Raw genomic sequence first — 12642 nt, 5'->3', positions numbered from 1 at the left:
AACTTATCTCACATATTAAGAAATCTATGCGAAAAGTCTCAAGTACTTATCTAATTTATTCGAACCAGTTTATGTTCAATTATTTTAATAACCGTTGCCATCACCCAGTTTGAAAATTAAAACCCGTAGGCCTCAGTAGTGTAATTATAATTGTATATTTTTAGATTTTGATTTATGTCGCCTGATAATAACATAACACCTGTTATTATTCCATGAATTATGATTATCACCTTCGCTGTTATTTAAATTACTTAATATAAGCTTATGCCATGGCACTTGTTCAAATCTTGATGTAGGTAAGTTCCTGATCATTTTTGGTTGACACTCGCATACTTAAGTAGATTCATTTTCTTTCATTCGAGTATCATATATTTTTCATTTTTTTCAAGTTTATTTTGAGCTTCATTATACCTAATATGATTAGCCCATTTCGACACTATTTCTTGTGTGTGATACTTATTTTCGCAAATCTTGTTTTTTAACCTTTCTTAGCTCTTTAAATGGAAAACTATTTATTTTTAAGTTTTCACTTTGTCTTTCTGATCTGTATTCAAATCGCCAATATTCCTTAGATTCAATTTACACTGTAAAAGTTATTTGTTTTAACTTCTATCCAACATGGTTCTTAGTAGGGATGTTCCTAATATAACATTTTAAAAGAACAATTGAAATACGAATTCAATAATTTTTGTCAGTATGAATCATGCTAACGAATGTCAAATAAAATACTTCCTGTGACTGCATTGTTTGGTTAAGTAGCTGTGTCATCTTTCATTGATACCGAGTTAGTCTAGGGACACTTTAAGATGTCTCGTTCAGAGATAGTCACTGTCTCCTTCCATAACATTGTTAATGATGCCTTGTTCTTGCCTTTTTTTACCTAGCCCACTGTGTCCCACTGCTGGCCAAAGGTCTTCCCCAAATCTTTCCACGATTCTCCGTACCGGGCCACATGGAATCAGCCTATTCTTGATTAGGTGACAAACAATATTTTGTCATGTCGACATAACATATTACGATAGCGTACTAAATTGAAGTATTTTTTGTTTGTATACGATCGAATAGGAATCTTAATTCAAATTTAATTCGAATCAACACAATGGAACTTTTTTGTCGCTCGTTATATTTTTTTATGGGAGTTGGCCCTTAACCTACGGTACCTACCTATACTTACATATATGATATGTATAAAGCCAGTTTACTTACTGTACCTTGGCCCTGTTCTTGTCCTCACGCCTCATTTATCCTCAAGCGATGGAGTATCTTCCGCTTCGGACCACACTTGGCTCGTTATTTTGTATTCGCGAGAACAGATTTCCGCTTGCCGATATTATTAACATTTGACCCCGAATTGCTTAAGTATTGTCCAATGTTTTGCTTAACCGACTCGTTGTTCAATATTATAGGAACGTTACCGGTGATAGTCTTTACTTAGTGGTAGTAAGATTCATTTTTGTATGACTTGTAATCACTGAATTTTGGTCGTGTGACGCATGGTGCAGTCATAGGAACTAATGCACTAAACAAGTATACTTAAAGAGATATCCATCTATCATCACCCATCATTCATCTAGTTCTTAAATCTGTTTATCATTCTCTTAATATCATTAAGCTAGAAATAAATTTAAAAATATTGTTTAGAGATAAACAATATTTACTGCCAACTACGCTAGTATCAGGGGCTGTAGTAGCTGTGGGAGCGTGATGGAGCTATACACGGTGTAGAGTGCCGTCTCGCTTTCGCAGACGCAATTAATTTACTATTAGTAGTAATGGTAGTAGGCCCATTGAAATCGATTAGTCTTACTTTGTATATTATAATTTGTAGTTAACAGAAGTCGGTCACGAACAAGTAAAACCTTTATTCTCGTTATCAGATGTTGAACCGGAAAATTGATTTAGCAGAAAAAATAAGGTGATCGTCTATGATTTGATTTTATTAAGAAACTAAATTAATTATTAAATATATATGACAAATTTTGGCTTTAAACCCATTTTCCTAACAATAGATGTGCTTGTTTCAAGATTTTAGATACGATTAGGGTAATTAGCTTATTAACAGAACAGATATTTAAATGTTGTTTTTCCTCGCTTTTATTTACTTTACTTTGTAACTATGCGCAACAGTGGAAGGTGTGATGCCAACTCATGACCTTTATGTAATCAGAGACAGCTATAAAAGTAAGGACGAGAAGGCAGGCCACAAATGGCAGACGTTACCAAAACAAAACGAGTAAGAGTGTGGGTGCCTAGTACCTGGGGCCTATTACCACGGGCTAAAGTGAGACAGTTGCAATTGTCGAAGCGAGACGGCGCGAAACATGGCGTAGTGCATCTCTCTTCCACACCTGCAAATCCTACTTAACGCACCGAACTGACATGACTGTTGGACTGCGCGGCTGAGTGTTTTATTTTTCTTTTTAATTTGAAAATCGAACCCAGCCTTTCCCGACAGCCGACTTGAATAAATGTACTTGAGTGACAGTAACAGCATAGGTTTCACTGCAGGCACTGACTGACTACAACAAATTGTATAGAGATAGTAAGCTCTTTAGCTCTGGCATCGAATTTCAAGCCATTAGCTTGCTCGATGCAAACAAACCTTTAGTTATTATGGTAATTCGTAAGGCATGGCCCGGCCGGCATTCCTGCACGGCTGACTATGGCTAACGGCCCATTGTGAAACTTTTGGACATCTGTTTACGTTCATAACATTACGAAAGATTCTAACTTAGCATTGACACGTACAGCTTTACCTACGCAGGTACCTACTTACATTATTTACTTAGAAAGGGCTTGAACTGAAACCTGTTCCCATCAAGTAACCAGAAGTAATACGCGACCATCAGTCACATAATTTATGCTAATTAGTAATGCAAATAAAATAGTAAACGTCATTTACGGCTTATATAATTACGTAAATATTCTATTGAATACCGACGCAAATAGTATAATCAGGTCATTAGAGCGAGTAAAAAATAAATTAGTAATGAGTGTGTTTATATTCTGAAGAAATAACAAAGTCCGGGCCTATTGAAGTGATTCACATTGTAATAGACGAAACGGCGATTTAGATTGAGACTATGATTAATTGGTACATTCTATCTTGGTTTTTTTCTGTATTATATTTGTAGTGCAAGAGAACATGACTAATGCGGTTCGGTTATTTACTACAAGCATAGCTTTTGATCAGCTGAACTAATAGTAACACCTGCGGACGACCAAACACCATTTTGCGTCATCCAGAGAATTTCGACACACCGCTCGGTTGAATAACTTCACACTCATCAAGTAAAGATATTCATTGGTTAAACAAATGACTGACGTTACAAACGGTCATGTGTGTCACTTGAATGAACTGTGTAGAAATATTACATAGAGAAAGTAGGTATCTACCTACACTCCCATGTGTTTAACCTATTATGGAGTTCAAAAGGTTCTGCCTGTAACTTATAACAGAGAGAGGATAACGCATAACAGTGCCTATTTGAACCTATTAGAAATCGAGTGAATAAATGAGCTGACAAATAACTCGTCAAGCAGTCAGATTTCTAGATCTAAAGATCACCGTACAAATAGGAAACACTTTCCAAAAACGTTAAACGTAAAGGGGTTTTTGCTATACGTTCTGAGATGATAAGATCTCCCCACCTAGCCATCAGACAAAGCTATTGTACCAATTAAAGTTATGCGGAAAACCATTCTCAAAATCTTACACCAGCTTGTCTAGAAAGGGAACAATAATACTGCGTGGAAACGTGAATAAATGCTTAGAGGTGGCCGATAAATGGCGCTATTTATCGCTTTAGCGTAGCCAACACAGTTGGGACAAAAAGAGTATTGTTTCCTCGGAGTATAGTTATCGCATCCACTGGATAACACTAAAGCAACGCTAAAGACTATTCTACTCTATTATTACTATAAACATATCCGCATCTATAGAAATTATAGTATGAATTTGAAAGTACACCTGTTCCTATTCCCTATTCGTAACGCTAAATTGCTGCATAGATTTTGAACATTTCTGTGTATACCGGAAACAAATGAAAAAAAAAACGGACAGCTGTAGCCATTGAATAAAATCTCCAACAAGAGAGAAAAAATTACGTACAAAGGTGAGGTACGAAAGTTAGAATGAAATCCTTGATTAATAATAACGATAAAATGGCAATCTCAATACATACACTTACTTAGGTACACTATTATGACAGCACTCAATGAAATTATTTCTAGTATCTAGAGGTTTATTGCCATAAAACTTGTTTTCCAACTTCTATAAATGGAGGTTAGCTATATTTAGAACGTCACAGACTAACTTATTAACCTAATGGTCACCACGACAATTTATTTAGCTATTGTAAAAGGAGAAAATACCTACTTGCAGTAGATTAGAGGCGTAATTAGAAAATGTTCTTCTAGAGGTGAGTTCATAATTACAACATTTTACTCACGTGTATTTATTGGGATCGACCGACTTGTCTAGCTGATCCACTTTGGGAATGTAATCAAATACATTTGTATACATAGTTATTGCTTTCACGCCTAATTTCGCTAAATTCGACGCACTCAATGGTTTATATTATAAAAATGGGTTTTTATTTACAATCCTTTTTCCTAGCCGTTTTTCTACTACTAAAAAGTAAAAGACTCTACTTTTTACTCTGGTCCCTATCTATTTCCCCTCTAACTATTCGCCCCTAAAACATTAGTCCTACTAATTTGACCATTTTTGTTATCAAACAGTTTTACCTGCCCGGCTTAACTGTACATGCAAACCGGAGCGTTGAATGTGCAAGTACGGTGTGTGTATGGCTTTAGAGATTCCAATCTCTACATAAACTCTTCGGTACACATTCTGAACACACTTATGTGCACAAATCATTATCTCATTTCAATACTATTATCTTTTTCAATAATAAAATTGTGTTGAGCATGTCTAGTGTTAAAGCAAACGAATGTTACTCGTATATTAGCTGTTGCTAAACATATTTGATCGCTAACGCCACGACTAGACTAGCCACGGCAAACATTGGAAAAGTACGGTCGGGCAGGCGCCTTCAACGTGTGCATACTATGACTAGAAGACTGAGATGACTGGTATTTTTGTTAATTAGTTTGAATACGAATTAAAATAGGCCATGAAAAGAATCGCAGAATTTGTCGTAGAACTGTGCAAACAGTGACCAAAAACAATGTGATCACCAAATACTATGACTTGCTCTAATAAATTGGCTATTCATCTCTTACGCAGTTATTTTGATAGATAATTTATTACGAAAAAGTTAAAATTATATGAAAATAATTTTAATTTAATTTTTAGTAGGTACATTTTAGAATTCAATTCTTTAAATATTATCAAAAACAATCATTTTTAACTTAAGTGTTTATTTTTCACTCTAGAGCAAAAATGCCATGAAATTAATTTACGGAAATATCTAGGTAGATAATATGCAAAAAACTGTATAAATCCTCAAGCATGACAATAGTAAATGAAACAATATTTACACCATAAATGTCAGCAGTTTCGGTAATGAGCATAGCTAATCAATATTTTCAGCCACTCCGCTTCTGACGTCACGCCTGAACAGATGTTATATTGTAACTGTCATAAAGCATTGTTTCCATTCCAATTAAAAAGCCTTCAAATATATAATTAATACAAACATCAAAAACTTTCAAGAAATCTTTAGAATTCAATTTTAATATGTTTCGATGGATAAGCATACCTTTCCTACATGATTGATGAAAACTGCAGGTAAAATAAAGTCAATGAACAGACCTCTTGGATCCTGTTTCGTTTCTTATTATTACAAAATTAGCTTTCGAGGCCCTTGAAGGTCTTAAACGAACCCTATTTTTTATTGTGTGGATATTTATATCAAAAGGTAGTCATTAAGTAATGTTAACCTCTTGGACTTTTTAAATTATCCCCGCTATATTGTTGCGATACATTATGTGATTAAAAGTAAGTAAAAAATAGGGCATGACTTATTCATTTCGCGTTACTGTTCGTCTTTTCTTTTAGAAGCTGGTCACAAATGGACCTTTAATTAGATTGCTTTTTAATTGCAACCTACATTTGCTCTGTCGTGAATGTATTAATATACCTACTTTATATGAACCTCAAATATTTGATAGTCATATATGTATGTAGTTGCCACAAGTACTCGCTCTATTTCATTGAATGTCGTGGGTGTGCTTGCCTCCATAAAGTGACAAACACAAACGTCTAGATTTATTTATAGTAACCACTACATTTATATTAATTGAGCCATTGCACGCTACTCCTTTTGTTTCGCTTATGTTTTGCACGTTCCTGTTATATTGAATGTTGTACAGTAAAATATGTATTTGCTAAATACTGCATATGTAAAACAAATAGACTAGTAGATGTTGTGCCCTAAACTTTGTAAAGAAATCACTTATATCCGATGACTCTACATTACCCATCGAAAAAAAAGAATGCGTATAACAACATTTGATTGATTTGTTTATAAACTATCTATTGGCAAAATCTAAAATATTTAAAAACCGTATGATACAGAAACGGGACTCCATATTGCCGTAATGGACTTCCGTGGCATTGTCGTCCAGTTACGTCCTATTCGCTCCTAAAGAAGTTTTACTTAAATATTGACTATTAACCGTTTTTTAACATTGTTTGCATTATCCCTTAAATACTTTCCACTCTGTACAATACTGTCTATAAGAAATATTTGTGTAAATTGTTTTTAACTGAGCTACTTATCCACATACGATGTTACCATAATTTAAACGCGTATTTGTATATCACCTATCTTTTGCATGCATTCATGAGGATGCTTACGACATTGCCAATACAACTGTATCTAGTAATGTAATCGTTTTTTTCTATGTTTTGCACTAATGTGACAAAGAATGAAGCGTAGAGCCCTATGTAAACGGACGACCTCGAGACATGCATCAGAGCACATTAAAGCCACGCGCCGTGTCTGTGCATAATGCACTTGGTGCATCCAGGGGTGCCATGACAAGGAACCTGCGAACACAGAAACAAACACACCGTTTGATAGAATCACAGTGTTAGGAATCATCCTGTTTGCGAATAAACATCATTACCTATCCGTTCAAATTAGATGAATTAAAGGACGATTGTGTTACATTTTTTTCTGTATTTTTTTAGGTCGTGGGAACCCTAAGTGCAGTGCACTGGAATAGCGCAGTAACTGATAATAGATTTAATGTTAACCTTGACCTAACCTTCAGTAAGACACTAGGCCACTCTTTTGCAGCTATGCGTTATTCATATTTTATAATCTGCACTGTTTTCTAGCTCGGTGCACTGTATTTTACTGTCACCGCCAAATGCAACTGGCTGGATTTTTTTAAAGTTAGGTACTTTTTTTATAAAATTGTATTCGGAAAGAAGTTTTCATTTAAAATAGACGTTTCTATATCGAATTAAAATATTAAAAGTATCTCTCAATCAGAATAAATATATTAGTTATGTTCCATTGGTTTTTTATGACAGACAGACGAAATATTTCCATACTAGGCGCCGTAGACGTATTGTTTGCATAAGTAAAACAGTTTTGACTTTCAGTTCAACCCAGGGAATATAATCGTAACAAGTATTGATCCCAGCAAACCGCTGAACTTGCACGACATCAACTTCATCTACCTCACTAAACTATAACTACTATATATACTACTATTAAAAGTATGCCTAAAGCGAAAGTGTGCTTGTACGAGCAGAGTCAAAAGCACGAAAGCTATAAAAAATATTGTTTTCTTTCGAAACAGTATAATTTGTATAGAGAATATTCTAAATCTCCATCCGATTGTTGTTCTTGAATGGGCCTCTAAAGATTGTTTTCACTTATAGCAACGTACGCAGTTTGTAACCTATCGCAATTAATTCAAACGTGCAAAAATACTCCTCAAATCATTAAGTATTCCGTAAAAATACGTTTGTTATTACGTCTAGAAAACCTGCGCATATAAATGACGTCGTACTAAAAAACGCTTTTTTTCTATTGACATTTACTTAACGCTTTTATTTAAATTTTCATTATACTGCGCTCTAAATACGGAACCAGTATCAATGTGTCGTGTTTGCGTGATAAATTGAAAAAATGGTTAGATAGAAAATAAGTCTTCTTGTCTCGTGGATTAAATGAGGTTTAATTTATCACAAAACGAAACGCCTGAGCGTCTACAAGAAGAGAAAGTGGGCTCCACATGGCTATAGGTACTTAAACATAAAACAAGTAAAGTTTCTCCACGGTTAAGCAATGCCTCAGGATTATAAGATTGTAATCTCCGTTTGCCTTTGTTAAATATTATTTGTGAATAGATTAAGCGTAAGGTAATGTGCTCTACATTAACAATATGTTTACCATTTTTACGATTCAAAATTTTCCAAAGGATTGTTGTACTTACTTCGCATTGTTGTTTCTTCTCGAGGTATTGTAGATATATGCATATTAGTCGGGGATCCCTGGTCCACTTTTATAATTAGTTACGTTAGGTATATTAAGTTAATTTTCCTTGGCTACTTTTATTTTAACGAGATGACCAGGAATTTTCTTTATGGAACTTTCGACGGTGATAGCTAAGAGACGTAGCAGAAAAAGTAAGGCCTGCTGATTCTCAGATAACTATTATACCTGTTAGCGATCAAAATCGAGAGTTCCGCATAAAATTTCTCAGCCGATTCGTTGATATTAAGCTATTCACTGTACAGTATTATACATATTAAATTTACAGTACATTACAGTACATTATATAGTACAGATTACTGTACAGTAATCAAATATATATTATACAAAAATTAAAAAGGGTCTCTGCTACACACTATTGTGATAAAGAGCTACTAAAAATCAATTGAAATTTTCAGTATTGTGTACACTTTACATTATGTAACAACAATACAGATAACTCCCAATTTTTATAGACATATTTTACTAAGAAATAATTAATTTTATTTACACACATTCAGCAGACGAGGTTATGACCTATGTACTGACTTAAATCCGTGATTGTTTACATCATAATCCAATGTTTCATTTAATGCCAAAGTCCAAAACAGATAATAATATCTCATCTTTTCTATTTAACTTTCCCAAGTGCAGCAACGTTGCATAGGTACGTTTAAGGTCATTGATCTACCTACATGTACTTACTGTTTATACGTAATTACGTAACAAAAAGAATAATCTCTTATTACTGAACGACTCAATGCCATTGGTATCAAGTATCAAGTTTTTGCAGCTTAAGTCGTGCGTCATTTTGTTTTTTATGTAAGTCTGTTACCTTACTAAGACTTCCATTTAGGCAAACATTGTAATTTGGTACGTTGTGCTTAAAGCTACTGTTTATAATCCATATAAAAGTTTGAGTTTTTAATTAAAATTTGCTGTCTAAAGCCGTCTCAGACGAACCTCATTTCACCTGAGTTCAAGTTATTTTAGTTAGAAATCTACATGGTGCACTCATTAAATTATACCGGAGTATTATATTTTTTTGAATTAGCTTTGCGTAAACGGACAAGAAATTGAACCATTATTAAACTAGTTACGCAATTAAATGACTAAGTACCAAAATAGTTGAAGAAGATTATGTCATTAATATAATGTGCGTAATTAGTGTGAATGAGTTCCTACGTCACTATTCCAGTTAGGTAGGTGGTTCGTTCCGGGCGGGTGCCCCACTGAACCACGATCGTCACTTGTTTTGCACACACGCGCTCCTCTTCCCCCTGCGTCACACATGAAACGCTAGCACATACCTAACTACGTCATACAGGCTTACGTTTCATGACGAAAATCTAAGATTTCGGTTGTACGTAATAGTAATTGGCGGAAATACGTCGGCAACGATAAGGCACTGATAAATTTATGTTGGAGGCTAAATTTTATTGTAAACATTCGCTGAACAAATGTTTCTAATTTGTTAATGTTTACTTAAAAAGATTTATGAATCTTACGCACTGTGTCGAGCTCACATGAGTACAATATTTTATGTTACTAAGTTTTTTGTTTTGGAGGTTTGGAAGGGAGAGGGACCTGCTCAGCAGAGGGGTCTTAAAAAGCCTGCTTTTGTAGCTTAAAAAATTGTATCTATAGTTTTTTCGACCTCTTACAAATTAAACGAATGCCTTTAAACTGGACTTTATTTCAACCATTCATAAATTTTAAACAAAGGAAACACAATATAGCCATATTATCATTGCATACATATTTAGATGGCGTTAACAAACAAAAATACATATATCTTGTTTTTCCTTATTAAACATAAGTTTTGTTTTTAACATTAGTATATGCTCTGAGAAATAATAAAAATGAAATAATATCTTCATAATAATGGTGTAGAATATCGATTGTTTTAAAGGCGACGCTTAGATGCGCCCGCGCCGATCTGCGGTCGTAGCAGCTACGTAAGATATTATTAAGTTATGTAAAAATAGTACACAAATACAAGATAAACATCTTTCTTGCCTGCGGGAAGGAAAACCTTACGAAAAGAGTTTAAGCATGTTGGTATCCATGCCTTTGCAGGTACATATTTGTTGTAACAAGAACTGTATCAATACTGTAAAAAGTATACCTACCGTAAAACGGGGTGAACAAAGGGTTTTTTGGGTGGATAGAAACAGAGATTTTATCAAAATTTGGACGTTTAACTAGAAAAAGCATAAAGATTATACGCAAACTCACAAGTATTCCATAAAGTAACTGTGTCTAAGCATTTTTATGTAAGAAAATATTCATGTAACCCCCTAAAAACACTATTCTCTATTCACCCCCGTTTTACCGTTACAGTATTCTGAAACGTAAGTTAATTGTTTCATTGTTGATATTTACTGTGTTTTATAAGCCTTAAGAGAAGAATTACCACAGTATTACGTATTAGCGGTATTGGAAAAGTATTTGTATCGAATAATGATTTCTGTGACGTGCCCAATGAAAGTCGTGACTTCATAAACTATTTTTTTATATTTCATAGGAGAGCCGTGTGTTCAGTGTCGTTAGGTAAAGACCTAATAGTTATTCCTGTAAAAGTAGGTACTTAAGAAAGGAAAAGACTCGTAAACCATTTAGTGGGAAGGATCATTGATTTGATTTGATATATTCCAACACGCTCATATCGATTTAAAAATTGTTATGACGGTTTCAGTACTCATACTAGTCCTCAACTGTTCTGAGATAGCAGGATTAAAGAAATTTTATTTTTCTAAATCCATTTTTCACCATGAACTTTTCATTCAATTTAATTTTCTTCGATAAAAAAACTTAGCAAAAGATGGCAAACAAAAATTTTATAATTTGCTATTTCATAATTCACGACTCAATTCATATTTTATCACCGTGAGAAACTAAGTAAGCTGTCTGCATGCACTCAAATTTCCTGAACACGCACAAGAAAATATTCGAATGATTTACTGACATTTGATCTCGATATGAAAGTATTTTCTTAAGAGATCCATAACTTATAAACAGTTCCACGAGAAAACAACTATAAAAGGAGAGCGGAAGATACACGCGTGCGTCTATCTCGCAGTCCCATAAATCAATGCAGCTAAGTTTTTGTGAAAAACGTAGGCCGCGCTAGGAAAACTCAGGGGCGGCGTGGCGTGTGCGCGGGGCACAGAGCGGCTAGCGCGCCGACGTCACAAGAAAGCCGAGGCCTCTATAAAACCGCCGCCGTCCCTCCCACTTACATCACACGCTGGCTAGCAGCAGTCGCTACTCCACGTACATTCGCTCGCTTCCCGCGTTCCAATTGTTATCGCTCACTCGTGTTTGCTCATTCCACGCACACACTCGTACGCCATGACCGTCACCAGCAAGATGAACAGTGTCTCCCGCCAGTCCGTGCTGAGTCGCCTCGGCCCTGGCGGGCTACTCTACGCTGCCAATAAGATTTTAGCGGTACGTCATCGATATGTGCTCAGTGCTCGAAAATTTTATGTGAAAGTGAATATGTCTTCAGTGTTCCATGGAGTGTGAACTGGTGTTTAAACGTGTGTTTTTGTTGTCCTCAGGTCGCAGTACCTGGTAAAGAGGAGAAACGCTGGCGTAACAAAGATGAAGGTGCGCTTTTCAAACGTTGGGGGCGTAACGCCTCCCCCGTTGAAGCCACCTCCACGCCAGCGCCCACTGCGCCCGCTTCACAACCCTCCGAGCTTCTCAAGTTCCTAGCTATTGTAAGTATTGCTTAAAATTTTATCTCATAAAAAAATAAACTCTTAAACATTTTAATCAACAGCTTATTACTGATTCCTTCATAATAATTTTATAATTTTTTGAAAATAATTTAAGATTAGAAATACTTAATTTATAACAAGGAAGAATTTAGTTTTTACTTGTTAAGAAAAACATGAATTGTAATCTTGAAAAGAAAACTTAGCACATCGTTTTTATTGAGATGGTATTAACAGTTGTTTCTATTGTTGTAGAATGCATTGGAATTATCTGCCCCTGCATCTGATGCGCTGCTAAAATCGCGCTCATCAGAATGGTTCCAGCTGGCTGGCCCTGGCTCGCTGGCCCTGGCCGCCCGGCCCCGCACGGTGTGGAAGCGCCGCGCTGCTGGCGACCACCCGGCCCACAACCCGAGCGCGACGCCTACGAGGCGCTCGCCGCCTGCCCGCACATGCGC

The 12642-nt window shown here is 35.5% G+C and overlaps 1 protein-coding gene across 1 annotated transcript in view; it reads left to right on the top strand.

The window, feature by feature from the left end:
• Positions 1–12632, top strand: part of LOC113507024 — a gene marked incomplete at its 3' end in the record, with an annotated part of 92467 nt that extends 79835 nt beyond the window's left edge. The window contains exons 4-5 of the mRNA XM_026889881.1: positions 12026–12187; positions 12440–12632. Of these exons, the coding sequence (XP_026745682.1) occupies positions 12026–12187; positions 12440–12632 (355 nt within the window). The remainder of the gene's footprint in view (positions 1–12025; positions 12188–12439) is intronic.
• Between the last annotated feature and the right edge of the window lie 10 nt (positions 12633–12642).

The sequence above is a fragment of the Trichoplusia ni genome, unplaced genomic scaffold (assembly GCF_003590095.1).
Source record: "Trichoplusia ni isolate ovarian cell line Hi5 unplaced genomic scaffold, tn1 tig00000275, whole genome shotgun sequence".
In the NCBI taxonomy this organism is placed as follows: Eukaryota; Metazoa; Arthropoda; class Insecta; order Lepidoptera; family Noctuidae; genus Trichoplusia; species Trichoplusia ni.
This window is presented reverse-complemented; position numbering and strand designations above follow the sequence as displayed.